General features: G+C 35.7%; 1 protein-coding gene across 3 annotated transcripts in view; it reads right to left on the reverse strand.

Annotated features, from left to right (window-relative positions):
- Window positions 1-19,908, reverse strand: part of MAP3K2 (mitogen-activated protein kinase kinase kinase 2) — a 56,364-nt gene that overhangs the window by 20,938 nt on the left and 15,518 nt on the right. For 2 of the 3 annotated variants that reach the window (XM_074910317.1, XM_074910316.1), the window contains exons 2-9: window positions 15,954-16,023; window positions 13,511-13,629; window positions 11,752-11,792; window positions 9,204-9,303; window positions 7,338-7,451; window positions 6,647-6,746; window positions 5,597-5,727; window positions 1,620-1,699 (exon numbers count right to left, since the gene is read on the reverse strand). In XM_074910317.1, coding sequence (XP_074766418.1) covers window positions 1,620-1,699; window positions 5,597-5,727; window positions 6,647-6,746; window positions 7,338-7,451; window positions 9,204-9,303; window positions 11,752-11,792; window positions 13,511-13,629; window positions 15,954-15,957 — 689 coding nt within the window. In that variant the 5' untranslated portion in view covers window positions 15,958-16,023. Of the gene's footprint in view, window positions 1-1,619; window positions 1,700-5,596; window positions 5,728-6,646; window positions 6,815-7,337; window positions 7,452-9,203; window positions 9,304-11,751; window positions 11,793-13,510; window positions 13,630-15,953; window positions 16,024-19,908 lie in introns of those variants that run through there. The other variant, XM_074910318.1, reaches the window with a different exon arrangement.

A 19,908-nucleotide genomic window follows, 5' to 3' on the forward strand; every position in this document is an offset into this window, starting at 1 on the left:
TTTAACACCTTTATAGCTAAACACAAAAGTTCATAGACTGGCAAAATCTCTTATACAGCCTACAAAAATTCTTGAGGAAATTTAACCAAAGAAATGCAGAACCTCTTAACACCTCAAAGTATTTCCTCTTCTCTCCATGAAAGCCATAGGATTAAGAGAGTAATTTTATTGAGTTATAGAATGATGAAGAATTTTTTGGTTCTTATATGATCACATTGTTTCTTACCTACAGTTGGTATGTAACTCCCAGCCACCAAAAGGAATGGATGGGATTGCCAGAGCAACCGATTACAGTTTATTTCCATAAACATACCAAAACAATGTCCTCCTTTTTCTGGTAAGAATTTCTCTAATGGTTAACAGAAGCTAAATGGAGACACAAAACCTACATCTTTGTAGGAAATATTTGAATTAAAAAAAAAAAGGAAAACAAACTAAGTAGAGGTGACAAATGAAGTAAATAAAAAAACAAGCAAAAGAAGTTTTGAAGAAGAAACATTGTAAATTGAATTAAGACTGCTTTGTTTCCCCTTCTTCCACTCATCCCTACCCCACAAAAACCTAAAAATTCGGCAATTTGGTTGAATTTCTATCCTATGTAGCTACATTAAATGCTGTATGTGTATAACCTATCATATTCCAACCACAAAATACTTTTCACATCTATTGTTTTATTGCTTGTGAAATGAAGACTCATTATTTAATGGAAAATTTATTTCCTTGACCAAATCACATATTCTCAAATGAAGTGGTACTATGGACTACTATAGTTCTGATTAATTGCCACAGGCAACGATTTACAACTTTCTACCTTTCTACCAATTAAATAAAATATTTAATTAGCGGTATTATTTGTATAGGACTTCCAAATAAACGAGTAGCCAATATGAGCAACATAAGACCCAACATAAGAAGATTAACCAATCTGCACAGCATCAGAATCAAGGTTATTTGACTGACCAACCATAAGCCAAACAGGAGTACGTTCTGTTTGACTTACCTGGTGGCTGAGAAACTGTTGACATTGACCCTCTCAAAACACATAAATCTAACAGGTCAATCAAAACAAATCTCCACACCCACCATGGTACACACCACCTCTTGCTAACTGACAGGTTTAAACAAAGGAAAATAAGTGGAAAGTCTGCCATGGGGAGAGGAACAGACAGTAATTGTGAAGAAAAGGAAGGGACTGTCTGGTGAACTCTTTAAATGATTCTACCCTCTTTCTTGAACTGGGTACCCTCTACCTTGGAAAAAGGGAAGCTTACATCACATAGCAGTACCAGAAAAATGTACATTTGATGAGGCAGCTCACTGCCACGGAATATACTTCACATATATGTAAGACTGGCAAAATTTAGTAAAAATCTCCAGTACATTTCTATAGGATCTGAAGTCTAAGTTTTTGTGTTTCAAATGTAAATTAGTTTTAAAAAAGCAAGCTACTTCTATTTTCTGTTCATTAGTAAGTTTCAGTAAGATTTTATAAGTGTTCTATAACTTACAGAAGAATTTCTGGAATAAATTCAGTAATAGCTGTCACTGGAGAATTATTATATGTTACAACTGATACATTATGCAATCTAATAAATATAAACAACAAATGTGATTTTTACCCATCTAAAGGGCTGTCAAGTGAGGGACAGCTTCCCGAGCCAGAGTTTTCAGGACTGCTCAAAGACAATGGATCCAGCATCTAATGAATAACAGAGAAAGACAAACAAGTTCAAGATTTAAAAAAAAAAAAAAAAACAAAAAACAACCAAACTTGAAGGTTTCTGTTTTGAAATACCCAATAAAAACCAAAACCAAACCAGAAATATTAATTACTAGAGAAAAAGTTAGCTGCCATAGTTGAACCTGCACTGCATTCTGCAATCCTTAAAGGACTGCATCATCTTTCTCACATCTAACTAGAATATAGTTAAGGTATTTAATCCTCTACCATGCTTTGTACATAACAAGTTGTACTGCTACATTCTTCCTGTATACATCACTGTCTCTTAATATTATAGCAATATCTGCATGAGTAGCTTAACAGAGTAACAAAAATAAGGCCTCTAAAGAATAAAAAGCTGAGACAGTTTTAACAAGTGGGGATTTTTTTGTCATCATCAAAGAAAGAAAATCTCAAATATGACAGATTGTGATGCACATAATTTACATAATCTCTGTAGTGGCTTGCGTTTGGCCAACTAGCAGTCAGAAAACAGCTGAAATCAAATACTTTAAAGAACTTTTAAACGTTTATCTCTATTTAGGACTCCAAGAAAGTTACACAGAATTTTAAATAAAACAAAAGAGAAAATGGAAGAAGAAAGAGGGAGAATGTATGAAATTTATAAACACTCTCCCTTTCACCCAAATTAAAATCCTATTTCAAATAAAATAAACTTTAATGTGAAACTGAAGTGTACAAAAACATCAAAAAGATATTTTTTCCCCAGAACACTTCTGATGACCTAGTAATCAGTGCTCATGAGCTGTGTGAAATCTGCCATGTATCAGTCTGAAGAAGTCAAAGCTGACTATCTAGGTCAGATCTATTACATAATAAAAAAAACCCCCACACATCAACACTTTCTCTGTTTCTCAAATTCTAATCCAGAGTAAAAGAAATGGAATGATAATCAAGAGTATCCTCTTCATTACCAGCTATTTCAATTGGCTGTCATTCATTTTGTTTATCTTGCACTACCAACCTTAAAATTCTAAGTTTAATGACAGACAACCATCACTCCCTACTCTTTTGCAGTAACGCAGTCTGAAATGTTTTACAGATTTATTTTTCAGAAGAAATAGAAACAGAATCTAAATTTTGTGTTATTGAATGTGACTATTTTACCAGCCCGCCTCTCAAAAACAGAGTGGAAAGCTCATCTGTTGTCTTAAAATGAGCTCCTTCCTAAAATAACATTTGTTTTGGTATATTATATAACATCTATTATTTTCTATGAATTGGACACCAGTCTTTTGCTGTAAATTAAGTAGTTACACCTCCAATTTTTATGGTGTGTGATCTATCTTAAAGGTCCTGAGCACCAATCAAGGACTTATTAAAGAAATAGCATCCAGAAAGTGAGTTTGCACCCTGCAAACTCAGACACTTAAATGAACTCTATTGGGGAGGACAACATTTACTACAGGTTCAGCCACTACATTCTCTTTTCTCATGCTCAACAGTGGGTCCTGAAAGGGAAAATAGCCCATCTGCTGCTGTATTAATTACCTCTATAACTTAATACACTATGGACCAACTGGCAGACCATGGCCCACTTCAAAGTGTGGGATCTGCTGTCAAGAGTGTGAATAGCTGTGCTCAAGGAGATCAACAGGAGAGCAGAGCAACTCCACCCCTAAATTGCCTTCTTGTCTTTGTGAGGCAGGCCATGACAGGCAGAGTGGTCAACACTTGCCAAGGTGATATGGCAACTTAGGGGGAAAGAAGCAAACAGAGATTGTGAGTTCCCAACATCCAACCTGGCCCCTGAGGCTGTTTAGGTTGAACTAACCTGTTTCTATGAAAGTAAAATTCCTGTATTTAAACCCTGCTGACAGCTTACACAGCAACATGTACATGACAGGTTTTATGTTTCTTGAATACTCTGAAATGAAAGGACATCCTGGGCCTCAGAGATCATCTGTCTGTCTGACCAGCCAGTGACCAAAAAAGACTTTGCCCAGGCCAAAAGCAATCATTCCACTGAATGAATTCAGGCCTGGGCTGGATCTGACCACGTGGCTATGATAATGAATAGCACCCTGGTCTGGAAATTAGGAGATTCAGCCTCTATTCCCAGCTCAGTCATTAAAATTGTGCAACAAATTGCACAATCTCTTTGCCTCTATTTTTATTCTATCATCTGTCTCTCATTTAATCAGCTCATTAAAAACCATTGCCTCTTGCCATTTCTGAATACAGTGCCAACGTCAACATGAACTTGTGTTGTTGCAACATGGACAGAGGGATTGATTGCACCCTTGGCAAGTTCGCCAGTGACACCGAGCTGTGTGGTGCGGCCAACACACTGGAAGAAAGGGCTGCCATCCAGAGGGACCTGGAGAGGTGGGCCCCTGCAAACCTCATGAAGTGCAACAAGGCCAAGTGCAAGGTCCTGCACATGGGTCAAAGCAATCCCAAGCACAAATACAGGCCAGGTGACGAGTGAATGGAGAGCAGCCCTGAGGAGGACGACTTGGGGGTGTTAGTGGATGGAAAACTGGCTCTGAGCCAGCAATGTGCACTCACAGCCCAGAAAGCCAACTGTGTCCTGGGGTGCACCAAGAAAAGTGTGACCAGCAGGTCAAGGGTGGTGATTCTCCCCTTCTACTCCGCTCTCGTGAGATCCCATCTAGAGCACTGCATCCAGCTCTGGGGCCCCCAGCATCAGAAGGACAAGGACCTGCTCGAGCAGGTCCAGAGGAGGCCACAAAGCTCATCAGGGGGCTGGAGCACCTCCCCTGTGAGGACAGGCTGAGAGAGTTGGGGTTGTTCATCCTGGAGAAGAGAAGGCTCTGGGGAGACCTTATAGCGGCCTTCCAGTACTTAAAGGGGGATACAGAAAAGGTGGAGAGGGACTCTATCAGGGAGTGCAGTGACAGGACAAGGGGTAATGGTTTTCAATTAAAAGAGGGTAGATTTAGACTAGACATAAGGAAGAAATTCTTTACTGTGAGGGTGGTGATACACTGGAATGGGTTGCCCAGAGAAGCTGTGGCTGTCCCCTCCCTGGTAGTGTTCAAGGCCAGACTGGATGGGGCTTTGAGTGACCTGCTCAAGTGGAAGGTGTCCCTGCCCATGGCAGGAGGGTTGGAATGAGATGATCTTTAAGGTCCCTTCCAACCCAAACCATTCTGTGATTCTATGAACTTGAGGTGACTCAGGTATGTAGCTTTTTTTTTTTTTTCCTCCTTAAAATATATCTTTCTCCACTGCCAATTCTGGAGCCATTACATCCCCCCATCTTTTCCTGCTGTTTCTAAGGACAATTTTGATATTCACAGAGCAGGATTTAGCCCACATCAACAAGGCAGGTGAATAATGAGAAAAAATAGCATACATTTGTCATCCTCACACAAAAACGTGACCATGAAAAGTATCTCAGAGCTTATTTATACCATACCCATTGCCATCTCCTTGCCTCTTCTACCCCAACATGGTATCAACTGAGTCCAAATAATTCTGAGAGATCCAAACTCTTCTTTAAAACCTCCTTTAGTTACCTGGGCAAGTGGTAAAACTGGTCTTGCTTACATATCCTTCTCATTAAAATAAAGGGGTTTGTGCTTTCTAATATAGACATCTCTTGCTGTAATTTATATCTATCACTGCCTCACTCAACTATCACGGAAATCAAGAATATTATCCTTCTCCTTATAGCAACATATTTAAATAAAGAGTCTTAGAGAGAAAAATCAGGTTCCGCAAGACTAAACCAACCACAGTTATTTTAACCTTCTCTCACAGATCACGTTTTCTATGGTTGCCAATTTTCTTAGCTGTTCTTTCCAACAATTCCATATACTTCTTGAACAACAGTATTTCATAAATCAACCTAATAAAAACTTTAATTTTAATAAATCACACAGGTACCTGATCCATACTTTCTGGAATGAATTCACCCTCACTGTTGATACTGGTGAAGGACCCATTTCGGGCTACCTGATGCAGCTCATCTGGAATGTACCCTGGGGGAGGTGAACTTCTATCACGAGTATTAGAACCTTTTGAAAGAAAAGGGCTAGTCAGAGTCTCTTCATTAACAAAGAATCCATGGGCTTTATAGGCCCTGAGCCTGCCTGAATCACTTATTGCTTTAGAAACTTCCCAAATGCCTATACAATACAAGACTTAAGTATAGAATTTTAAAAATCTCCAGGAATTATGAAAAATCTGTGTCAGGGTTGCCTCAATGGCATTAAAAAGAATTTTCATTTTATATGAACAGAAATATAGTTTGCCCACATATCTAGCTAGGTTAATTTATTCTTTTGAAACAAATTAAAAATCCAAACCCTTCCACCTATGTCAACTAACCCTTTCCAACTCTGGAGAATTTCAGTTTTTCTTTGTAGAGTATTATGTCTCCAAGAACATGAATATCTCTGTTCATAATAAATTAAATTGTCTGAAAAATTATTCATTAAACCATCCAGTTTCATAATTAAATTTGGAAATTAACATCACATCAAGTATAAAACATGAATAAGAAAAAAGATTTTATCAATGCCAAAATAAGTATCTTAAACATATGCTTGCATATTAAGATTAAAAAAATACGGTAGCCTAAATTGAGCAAGGGAACACACTGCCATATAAGCAAACAGATTTTTCAGTAACTCATTCCTGTATCTGAAAATAAAGGGGAGTAGTAACATCAACATTTTAGGATACCCATCAGTTACCACAAATAATTCTACATAGATTTATTTGTGATTTTTTAAAATTTTATTATATATTTTAATGTATCTTAAACATATATATAGGACTTAAAATTCAAAATCCACTCCCCCGAGTGCAAACTCTACAGTCATTGACGAGTAAGAGAAATTCAAACAGTCTGTGTTGAGAGCAAGATCTTGATGAAGACAATATTACAGAAGAAAAGGCTTTACATTATAACTTTTGAAATATGTAGCTTACCTATTACAGACAGTCGCCTTTTTCGGTCTGTCACACCAAACACTGTATTATCTAAATCTTCCAGTGAGGGCAAGGGTTCCACGTTATTTACACTGGGTGACTGAAAATGCATTCATATTAAACTGCAGCTACTACTTTATACTCCTGACAATGAGAATACTTCACAAACTTTATAGGTTTTGTGCAGAACATTCCTTTTTTTCAATCAGTTGAAAAGAAGCTTACCAATTTATATCAGAATTCATATATTTTATTAGCTCATTCTTAATATTTAAAATTAATTTTCAATATGTATTAGTATACAAATCAATATCACGGCTGTGATGTGTTAGACAATACTGAAACTACTCAGTATTTAGTCTACAATCCACTGCTACTGTTTGCTACAATAAACATTTAACTTGTCACAAAGGAGTCTCACCAACATATGACTTAAAGAACGGTTTAAAATAACTACAGTTACTTAAATTCTATGCGCTTCTCAAATTTGTACCACATCATCATTCCCTTAAACACTTTTCTACCATTGTAGGGAAGGCAAACAAAGATGGAGGAACAGGATTCAGAAAAAAGTTAAAACCAAGTCAATACAAAATGCTAACAGATGCTTAAAGTGAACTGGATAAGCAGTTACAAATTATGCCTTAATATGAAAACTGAGGAAAAAGACATTTAGCATGTCAACTCATACCTGTGTATTTCCATGTATTACAAGCAGTATCTTGAGACTTTTCATATGAACGCTACGGTCAAGCAGTTCAACAGCTTTGTCCAGATCATCCTGTGTGGTTAATGGAATTACAAGCTACAAAAAGGGGGGGAAAAAAAGTCTTAAATAAGACAGAAGAAAGAGATGAGGAAGTCAAGTGCAGAGAAACAAATAAACTGATGTTATGTTCCATTCCAAACAACCTGAAAATAAAATTTATTAACTGATTCCTCAAGTTAGCACTAAAATGTCTGACATTCAATCTTAACTCTTCCTTCATCAGGTACAACATGGTGGAAGAAGTCTTCACAATGAAGGAGCAACCATTTTACATATGTACAAATTAATATCCCACAAATTTCAGAGAAACATGTGCAACAGCGTCTAAGATAAATAAAAATAAGCCCAATTTTTTAGACAATAAAGCACATTTTTGTGTCTCACACTATTATAACTATATTTGTTTCAAGCTGCATCACTAACAGAATTTCTCCATTGAAAAAACAGAATTTGCTAAGGAAGTATATCAGGCATGATGTGATCCACATGGAACAACTACAGTCCTCATTAGAACCTTACTAATTAATTAGATCTAATTAGAATTAACTTGGCATACATGTATCTTTAAAACAGAAAATGTTATGCCATTAAAGTGAACTTTATATCAAAGTTATTTAACAAACAGAATTGGGCTTATGTTTCATCAGCGTAAATTACAAGCTCTGCTTATAACAAAGGAACACTGCAGTATCTATTCTACTCGTAAATAGTCTCAGTCAGCGATGCTCAAATACAACATCACTTGAAATACTTTCATACAACAAAGAAGTGAGAATGAGGGAGGAAGGTCTTCATAGCAAATGAGCATAGTCTTCATTTTAAGTTGCAGTATTAATGCTAATGACAAGTTATTACCATCACATTTCTGAAAGGATGATTTGCCAACTAGTGCAGAAGTCAACAAGTAAGAAACCTGCTCAAATGCCTAAAAAATCTATCAGAGGAAGGAGGTGAGGCTAAAGCATCATGAATGGCCATTTCTTCTGACCTTCCTAGTCTCAAAAGTTGGAATTTTCCTTTTGAGGATCTGTTTCACAGAAGTGCCTGGTAAGGTAGTGAGTCACTAACAGCAATTACAGGCATTTTCTTCTGCAAAGATGCAGATTAGATACAGGAATTAGTTTGTGCATAAGAAAGCATACAAATAATCCTCCATGCACTTTGCTGACTCAAGGCAAAACTCTGAAGTAACTCCTAAGAATGGATCCTGCATCTGTACATATACCTTCTATTAATAATTCCATCTCTACTTCTAAAGGAAAAGCAGAACTAATATTGATCAAACTTAAGTGGCTTGACAGTACTAGCACTATTCCCAAAAAAATCCTTTGTGAACCAGCCACTTTAAGAGGAACAACAGTTAAGCCTAATTCTCCGATCCAAAAATTGCTAAATGCAGCATTCTATTACCCAGAAGATTAATCCTTAAAGGAAAAAAGTGTACAAGAAAGGGTAAATGTTATTTCAAATTTACAAACACAACGAAGTTCAAAGAGGTAAAGATTTTCCCAAAGTCACGCAACAGGACTGTGGCAGTGCAGGAAGACAATTTACCCATTCCCAATAAAGTCTGAGACATAATTCAGTAAGATATGACTCTCCTCATAAAACATATGCATCTCCTATTTATCCTAATTTAGACAAACCTTAAATATTCGAGAACACACACATTAGAAATCTAGGGTTTTGTTGTCACAGGAGTAGTTTTCACTGCTTATATGAGCAAATTTCAGCCTTAAAGTAATCAACATACAAGTCACTGAGAATTTAGAAAACACAGAATATTACCTCATTATTGCTGTAATGTAAATCCATAGTCTGTCCAAAAGCAACTTTAGCTTTAGCTGCAAGATCTTCAAGTTTAACAGGCCTTGGTAATTGCAGGATTCTGAAACACAATTCAAATTATAAAGAATTTTTGTCCATTACTTATGAAAATCTGGCAACTCATTATTAAGAATGATCTGAGAATTAAATTTATTACTAAGACCAGCATAAGAGGCTATGCTTTATTCACTATCCTCCATATTTTGAGTCATTAAAAAAAGACAGAAAAGCAGTGTAAAAGTTACAAGGGATAATCATATTATGACTATTTTACTTGCTTGTGTATGGCTTCTTTCTTAACTTAAAGCTTTGTATGCCTCCATTATAGAGGCAAATTTTTAGAAACTTCTAAAATTTTCTACTTCAGAAAACAACAGTGGAGTACCACAGGCTGACAAGCATAAGCATCAGAACAGAATTACTCCTAAATACCTCACTTTTTTGGAAATCCAAAAGACTATCTTATCTGAGGAAGGTAACGAAATACCACCATCTTTATCATAACGATTACATGCTCAAACTGCTGAGTCCGTCACTAACTGTGCTTCAAGTGTGCTCCTGTAAGAATAGTGTAGCTGCAGGTCAACAACTCAGATTTTCTTTTAACTCAATGTCTTGTCAAACCAAATAGCCCAAAATGCCTGTAACTGACCTTTTGCTATAGAAGACTACCGTACTATTCGAGACACAACACCATTAAACAAAAAAGGTTTTTAGAAGTGACTAAGCTAGTAAGGTATACTCAAAGGAATAGCACTCAAACTTTGTGAAGCAAAAAATTTAGCAAAGGGTAAACATCCCTTTTTGCACTGTTTCAGTTGGTTTCACCGGTTAGGGAACAATATTTATCACTGAAATAAGGCTAGAAGTGAGGCCACTTCCAAATAAAAATTATTTTGAAACAATAAAATCTTAAAAAAAAACCCAACACCAATTCTCACTGTAGTTAACAATTTGTTCAGCAAACCTTGAATTAAGCCCATCATAGTGCACGATCCTTGATACAGAGTGCCACATTGACTACTGAGAAACTCTGGAATCACTTCTCTTTTCCACTTCCCTTTTTAAAAACTAGCGAGAGTTGCATAACTTATTTTTCTTGCATAATTTCATTATTTTATCTTTAGATCTACATGCTCAGGCAACAAAAGTATTATAATTCATGCTGAGCAATGAGCCTGAGCTGCCCAGTACCCCTGGGCAAGCAGGCTCAAGTTACTTGGGACAGTCCAAACAGAGCTAGGCCTATCAGCATATAAGCTTGGGAAAGCAATCTTTTCACACACTTATTTTATGCTTGTATTCATACAGATTAACTTAAATTCACTGTAAAAGTGAATTAAGATAAGCTGCAAAAATGCACTGTCTGTGCAGACTGGAGTGAGTAAACAGTTCTGTTTTAAATTCATGCTTCCACTTACTTCACAAGAAATTACTAGGCAGAAGAGTCCTCAGTTTCAAAGGTTTTGAAAAGACTTATTTCATCAAAATTACTTATAGCACTCAACCTTTACCGATGCACTGTTACATGTGGTGTTCAGAAAAGCAACAGAAAGAAGCTGAAGAATGTTATTACCAAGGGAACTTACTGTTATTTAATGTAAAGAGAGGGCACATACTGTAAACAGCATGGATACACACTGATCTATCTCACATCACCCTAAGGACTACCCGTAAGTGGCATAGGTTTCATTCAGAAGCAATCTTTACTTAAGGCATTTACCATTTCTATTGATAAATAGTGTAACCAGGATATTATTTCCTTTTTCATTATGTTTTTTTTTAAAAAGATCTTATTCTATAACCATTTCTCTGTAGGTTTATGCTTTCAAGAGACAGACAAAATGAATTGTCCACAAAAGTTCTGCATGGAATTGTAGATTGACTTCTGTAAAGCTTTTCAGCAGCCATCAGAACAGAGATATACAGAGACAGATATTTGTATGCTTTAAGCATGTAATAATTCATCTCCCTTACACAAAATGAAAATAAATTTTAACTTATTACTCAAAATCATCAATGAAAACAATCTAATTATGAAGCCTAAAACAATTTCCTATTACAGTTCTCAGATTGGTTCCTCCAAAGTACAATCCAATATTGCGCCTTAAGATCCAGGCTTCTTCCTCTGGCTGTTACAGTAACAATATATTATCATGCATTTATTACACACATGATGCAGCAAAAAAAAAAATTTGCTGGTCTACTCATGTTTGAGATCTATGCTAATGATCTAAGTAATTGTGCTAGGCTACAAACATCTATCTGAAGGGTAAACACATGAGGGATATTACACAGGATGTAGCTACAGTAAGATACTTCTGCATTTATGTATACTCAGAGCCCACATTTTAAACAGATTCATTCTCCTTAAATTGGTTCATATAAAAATTAAAGCTCAAACCAAACACACGCAGAAACACTTTGAACAGTTTGAAACTTTATAAATCGGAGCCCAACAAAATTATATAAATAAAAGACAAGACTGGTTCCTGTGTTCCCACCTTACCTTTTTTCACCTCGATGTTCAAATTTGACTCTAACATCATTCTGTAAGAGATAAAGGAACCACTATTAGTTTGTTACTACCTCCTTTAAGGAATGCCATGAAATCCCATTCAACAGTTTTACACCAGAAGTAAAATCCTTAAGTAGTCCATATGAGTTTTCTGTTCTTTCCAACACACCAAATCTACTTTTAACAAGCTGCTTCAACTGAGGTATCTGATAGAGGCTTAAAGCATGTAAAAAATATAAAAAATTATTCTGAAGCACAACTAATGCTTCTGTAAGTAAATACATTATTTTCTATCAATATATTTTAATATTACAGCAGATTCATTATTTCAAATTCAGCATGGGACTAATTACCAAAGAATTCTCTACCATGAACAGGCAAGTAGATTTAGCTATCATAACAGGTTTTTAAGTATACTTTGGAGCCAAGTGTTCCAGGCTTAAGAAACATATCTTGTTTCATAAGGATTACCATAGAAACCCACACATGTAATTAAGCCAGCATTCATGCAATCCATTTCCCAACAACAAAGATACCTGTAAATATTTGCAGTTATATGGACATAAAATTGTGTTGCAAAGCCACAGTTTTAAGAACCAAATTGTATTAGCAGCTATTGCAGGAAAAAACATAATGCCTTCAACCAGAGATTATCCAAATAACAGTGCTATATCTTCCAAAATAATTACTTGATTCACAAGTGATTACTTTCAAAATTCACAAATTTAAACAGAATGACAAAGATGTATTCACCCCTTACCACTACCACATTCAAACTCAGAAACAGCTCAACTATTTTTCTTCTAACTTCCTAAACATATATTATATACAAGTAATTTTGGATCATATATGCCATCACTACAATGTCTAAAGTCACAGTTCAGATGTGAGACACAACAGTAGCAAAGCACCCGTGTTATATACCGAACTCTTTCGTTCTGTGCTTTAAAAGCTGTAAAACATGTAGCCATTGTTTTTTGACAGTTTAAAAGCCAAATATTTTCAAATACTTTGACCTTTAGCAGACTAAAATAAGACTGCACAAACCGAAGTTTCATGAAATATTGGACCGTCAATTAAGAATCCAATCAAATATACATACAGTTAACACAACAGGGCTATTAAACAATTTGGGTAAAAATCTATATCCTCTCCTCTCCTAATCTCACTATACAGTAGTTCAAGCCTACCAAATAAGTACCTACTACTTTTCCATCTGTGTTCAGTATCTGCAGAACAAAAATACAGCTGAAAAGAACTCACATTTCCAGCATTTGAAATAACAAAAAATTGAGGCTAAACGTGCAGTAAAGGAGCTTAAGTATGATTTTGCTGCTGTATGCTGACATTTTTTAGTGTGATATAGCTGACAAATGGGCAATCTAATATACCTATGAAATTCATTCTAAAGAAGCATTCCAAATAAGAGATACTAACACACGCTGATATTTTTAAAGTCTAATACCAAATAAATAATATTTTAAAAATCCACATACAGTGTCAAAATATCACTATAATCTTCAATTTATCAGGATCAGTCATACACTGTATGCATACACTATGATCTGGTCTGAAATACCACCATTTCATTTTGCTGCTAATTTAAGAACATGAACAAAGAAAATGGCAGCACATGTAGGAGACTAATAGCTCATTCTGGTATGCTCACTGGTCTGGCAAGAAAAATAATTATAGAAGTCACAGCAGGACACTCCGTGTTCAATAGGTTAGTAAGGATATTAAAGATTACCTGTTTTTTAGGTGAAGATGACTTTGGTTTTCCTGTTTCTTGCTGGGGCAATACAGGACGACTGGCCTTATGAAGCACAGCCAAATCCTGCATGATTGAATTCAAAGCTTGCTGTTCATCTGCTCAGAGAAAAATACCAGATAAGAGAAGTGTAAATGACTGTTACATATGAAGTGCATTGCTGTCTCATTTCACAATTAGGCAGGCATTATTCTAAAATCTAAAAGTCCAAATTACACTTCAATATTTAATTGCCAAATTAAAAAAAAAAAAAATTACTGCCATGTTGCAAAGGTTTTTATTTTATTTATCATTAAAAGTGCTAAGGAAATAAACAGCTTAATCAGTAAACACACTTAAATGGCAGTTTTAAAAGACTGAAGTGATAACAAAGATTGACAACTACAGAACCACAGGCTGTATTAATAAGAGAAAGGTGGGGGGAGAAAAAGGTTTATCTACTTTGTTTCAAATATTTCCATGGATGAGATGTTAAAATAGAAATCATACTTTGCCCCCAGTTTGTAAATAAAGAAAAAGAAAAGCAAGTACTTTTGAATCATTTTTCCTCTATCCTGAACAGGTACAGTCATGCACATAGGAAGCATATATAAAGTCCCAGAGGAACACCTCCACTGTCTGAGCATCTACTGACAGCCCACAGAGTAATTTTAAAAAAAAGAACAAAAACCCCCAAAAACAAAACACCACAGAACTTTTCCAGGACTGCAGATGTAGGCTATTTTTAGGGCTGACAAGAGTAATTCACAAGGAGAAACAGAAGCACTGAACCTAGGGGACAATTTAGGGTCAGGAGTGCTACGCACCTTAAATTTCAGGTTCACACAGAACCCTAAATCCTGATCATTTGCTGCAGCTGTGATGGCCTCAGGCCATGCTAGACAAGGTTTGCCCTGGCACTGGGATGTTCCTTTAGACAGGAAAGCACTTAGGACCTCAAAAGCCTGAACATACATCACTAAGGGAAATTTGTCACTAATATTTTACATTAATTCCTTGCCACAGCAACAGCACTATACTCAACATGCATCTAGAACACTGGATAACAAAATTTATCTACAAAGGTATTGACTGCAAGCCTTCATACTACTTCACAATGGATGTCTGTTGAAGAATTCATTGCTAAGTGCTGTGGTTTACAAAGGACAGTATTTCTCAAACATGGATCCAAGTAAAACTCAGCATTAAAATCAGGAAGCAAGAATTCCAGGTATTCAGCAATGATGAGAATTCCTTGACACTCTATTCAAATATAATCAAATATATTTGTCATATCAGGACATTGTGGGATTTCAGTGTTCTAATTTAATAGATTCCTAACAGATCAGAAAGCTTGTCTGAAAATGAGTAACTTTGATCATCACTCATGCTGTCATTATTCATAGCTCTACTAAGATATGCAAATCTATAAAAGCAAGTTTTACTAGCAATATTTAATGGCAGAACTGAAGGCATTCCTGCAGCTCAGTTATTCCTTTCTCACACTAAAACACATCTCAAAACTTGCCACAATGAAGAAAGTTAAGCTATTTTATCGTGTTATAGCCTATTCTAGTGCTCAGCGTTAAAAAAAAAAAAAAAATTGCTCTTTTAGCAATTATTTGGAAGAGGTTTAATTCCCAGTGATCCCTCGGTAGCATATATCATACAAAGGAAAACAAAGCATTGTGGAAAAGATCTAAAATTTACTGAATATCCAATATGACTCAATAGTCATTTCTCTCACACAAAATGCTGGTATTAGAAATCGAAAGAGTGCTGCACTCCTAGATTCAGCTACTTTATTATTAAGCATGAGCTTAAGAAAAAAATTGTAACAATAAAAGATAAACAAAAGCGATACAAAAATGTGTGTGTTTTGGTTGGTTGGTTTGTTGGGATTTTTTCTGAGAGTAAGCACTCATAAGTGATTACAATAACGACATGGTCTACTCATTAAGAAGCATGTACAGCTTGAAAAAAATCAACATCCAATATAAATGTGCTACGTATTTACAAAAACACAGTTAGACCATCTACCCAGTACTGGCTTTGCACTGCAATGACATAAGACAATACAGTAAAATTATTTAATATAGACTTTGCGGGGATTTTTTTCCCCGATAGCCATTAATATTTAGAGCAGAGTAAACATTGCTCAGCACCCTAATACCATGAATCTCAAGTTCCTATACGTGGATTTTTAAGTTATCACATAGTAAGGGAAAAGTGCTATATTCCAATGGAAAAAAAAAAAAAAAACCAGAAATATTTTGAATACTAGAAAAGCAGCTGAACACTGCCTTTCATGTGGACATTACATTGAGCTCCACAGCCAAAGCACACATCTCCTAGGAATGGTATTACATTAATGGTTTTAGTCTTCGATAGAAATTAAAAGTATTCAGATTAAATTTTTATACACATTACACACAAGACTTACCCATAATGGCAGTGAGCCTGAAAACTTGAACTTCAGGGAAATGATTGCTTCACTAGCATTATTTTATTTCCTAAAATGTAAAATCAAAAATACACAATTATTGAAGCTGTCAAAGCCATGTATAACAGTCAACTCTTCATTGTTTACAGGCAGTTTTTCTAATATTGTACATATCAAATATACACATCAACTACAAATAAGATTGCTTATGTAGATATGACATGTGGAGAAAACAGATACTGTCTCCAAATCCTCACTGGGCTCTGAGCAACATATATAGACTTTCAGAAGACACAAAACACGACCTAAACACTCTAGACTTCAGCTGATTTTAGCCTCTATCTACACCCCAAAATGATGAGTAGTAACTTAATTATCCATAACAGTCTGCTACATGGGGTAACCACTACTCCAGATTATTAAGTACTGATTCTTTTTCCACAGATTCCTGTATCTGGTGTTCAAAGCTATATATATATAGATCCTATATATAAATATATATGAAACTCATAGCACAAATCAAGAAGCATCAATACCTACAGATTCTATAAGCTAGAAATTTTCATTTGGTAAGTGTTTTTTCACCATAATTCAAGAGCATTACATGGATATCTCAACACTCCTGAAAGCAAATGATGCTGGAAGACAGCAGGTTTTAACTTTTAATATACAACATACAAGTTAACCAGAACAGAAACAGAGGGGGCACATTTATGAATAAACCCTGTCTAACACAGTATTGTGAATGTCAGCCAATTGAAAAAAACCAATAGTTAAGAACCAATTAAAGTAAGCTTTCTATGAGCTGCTATTAGGGAGCTTAACAGCAAAAACTAAAGACATATCCCCAAACAGATAATGAGATTTGTTGTAATACAGGCTACCACAGGAAGAATTCAGAAATTTTAATTCAAGATCATAGAAAAAAACTCTAATTTCTTAAGCAGTCACTGTGACCAAGTAAGGAGAGCTTACTTCCTCCTTCCTCTTCCTGACTGCAGTGGACCATTCATCTTTCTGACCCAGAGCCAAAAGATCTACCCTACTCTGATAAAACATTATTTCCCTGTAAGTTAATTCAAGGAGCTACACCAACAGAATATGACTCACTCTCTTTTTTAAACAGAATTTGTTTTCTCTTGGTTTAGTTCCTTGTCAGTGCCAAATGACCCCTGACACCAGCACAGGGCCACCTGTGGGAGCACATGGCTGAGAACACAGGGGACGTGGGCCAGCTCTTTCAGCACCAGCCAGTCAGGCTTCTTTGCTTGAATATTCTGTCAATTTTCTAGCTAATAACAAACTAATTACAATTTCCCAAAGGATTTCTAAGCATCTTCAGTTAGGCACCTAAGAGTTTCTGGCACTGTCTCTTACATACTCATTGTACAAAACCAGCATTTTTGAGCAGCATTCATTTCACCAGTGGAACTAGAAAGCTTTTTTCAGAAAGAAGTTTGGACTAGAGACCCATATAGAGGTCTCTGCTGTATATTGCCTTATACCTAGGTATCAGATGAGTCATCTACTATTGTCTATTTCAAGCTCCATAATAACCAAGAGATCAAGCTTTTAAAGAAAATCCAGAGGTCCCACTCTGCAATCAGAAGTCAGTTCAGTTGAGAGAGCATGTAAGAGAGCACTTTAGAACTGAAATAAAGCTGAAAATACGATTCAAGTGTATTCAGAGTTACATACTCCCAAGTCTATGTACAGCCTCAGTACAGTACCTTAAACACCTTCCAAGTATTGTGGGAAAGAAAATCTCATCTAATGCTTTGTAAAGTATTAAAGCCTGCAGGAGTGTGAGTGTATCTGGCCTGGGCTGCCCCCAGTCTCAAGATACAACACCCCAACTTTTACTACTAACACAGTCTCCAGCCTCTTGATGCCACCACAGTGGGAGAGAGAGAAATTTGCTTCAAAAAATTAAAAAAGAAAAAGCTTCTCTTGCTCTGTAACATAAAAGAAAAACCTTGAAGATTCAAAAGAAAGGGATTTGTACTAATCTTTGGAGAGAAAAACAGGGGCTGAATTTTCATTTATTTACTGAATAATAGTAGCCAAGATCACTCAAAATAAGGACAGAATTGTCAGGCCTTGCTCTCTCACAAAATGCCAGATCTGGTTCACTTAGCAAACTAGAATTACTTTTATAGCTATAAATATCACAACCAACTTTTTTCCCCACATCTGATCCTCTGCATCTTTTGCATCACTAAGAGTCAAAAAAGCAAAACAGAATGTATATTCAATTATTTCCTACACTTTTTTTCTTTTTGTGTCAGCAGTAGTCTTGGGAGATCTTCCATAGAATTATTCACTGAAGTGCTTACAAAACCTTTTATTTCTGTATTTGATCCAACTGTCTTAAAATGAAATATAATGTCATTTTCATAAAATGTCTGATTTAATTAGCTGTCTTAATACATTAAACATAAAGCTGTGTTTCATGACTTTGGATGAAGTACTTTTGTAATACTTCCTTGTAAGCATTTCCAAGAAATACACAAGATCTGTGAGGCATTTTAAATTTCTGTCTCACTTTGAGAAAACAAGAACAAGTTATATGTCCAAACAAAAATACCCCAGATGTTCCTCCTCAACTTAGTTGAAATAATCAAACTTGGAAGCTCAAAATATTTGAGCTACAGGACTCATATAGCAGGCAGACTGAAGAAGAAACATCTTGGGAAACACTTTCTGCAAGTTCCTCCAGTTACAAGAATTCATTCTCTAGTATTAATCTGTGGCATCTCTCATTAGAGAAACATAAGCTAATGAGTGAGCATCCATTTCTTTTCCCTTCCGTTTTCACACTCATTAGAAGACATTAAAAAAAACCCCTAGAAAAAATAAATTTCTATGAACTTAGGGACTTCTCACTTTATCATCTCTTTTAACCAAAATTATTTCTGTTCAAATATAAAGTATAATTAACCATCAACTAAACAACAATCTTTCTGTTAGCATTTAGTGTCATTTAAAAATAAGCTAACAACATTAAAATTTCAAATAAACAGGGGACCCAGATGAAACTTTACGAAGACTTCATCTTCATGAATTGAGAAAACACTTCTGGTTTTAACTGCTCATTTCTACAATGGACCATAACAACAGGGTGGTGGTGGTGAGAATAAAAACAAGCTGACAGAAATCAACATTTTTTTTTAAACCAAAAAAAAATACATTCAGTAGAAAGGGAAAAAAACATACCCTAATCCACGGTTACAAAGTAGCATTAGCAAAACCCCCCCCACACACACAGAGTGGATGACAATCTAGGATGAAAATGAAGTGAAACAGAGAAAACTGGAACTCAGATTCAGAAGCAAAGGCAGCAAAACACATGAGCAGATGCAAAGGTAGAATAAGATTATATCAAGGTCTTACAGAGAGACACAAGCAGCTTGAATTTGAATGTAATTAAAGAAAGGATAACAGAGAGTGAATTTCAAAAAGGTGATGATGTGATAAGAGTAGCAAACAAAGAAGAATATCCTAGCAACAGCATTTTGGATATAAGGGTGGAGAGATGCTGATTCATATTCATGATTTGCTTCCCATCAGCCACCTTCCACAGGGCCTGGAAGTCTTTTCAGAATCTGAGAAAGCTGCTGAAGGAAGAAAATATCCAGGTGATTCTTGAAAACTGTTTTTAGCTTTCTCATGGCAAATTAAACAAAGCCTGAGGGCAAATAAATCATGCAGACAATAATCTAGCTGTTCAAATACTCTGTGCTAATTGTCCATATGCATAAGCTTCTCCTATAATAAATACAAGAGGGATAGGCTGCCTCTTGGTTACTGAGACAGAAAAGTACACAAACACCAGCATATATATTACATTGTCTCTCATGACTAATTTGGTCACATTCAAAAACTTGTAGCCTAGAAAAAAAAAAATAAAGCTTTACCCTCACACAGTAGAGGAAGAAAGCAAGCAGATGGTATA

This window comes from Athene noctua, chromosome 7, assembly GCF_965140245.1.
Source record: "Athene noctua chromosome 7, bAthNoc1.hap1.1, whole genome shotgun sequence".
In the NCBI taxonomy this organism is placed as follows: Eukaryota; Metazoa; Chordata; class Aves; order Strigiformes; family Strigidae; genus Athene; species Athene noctua.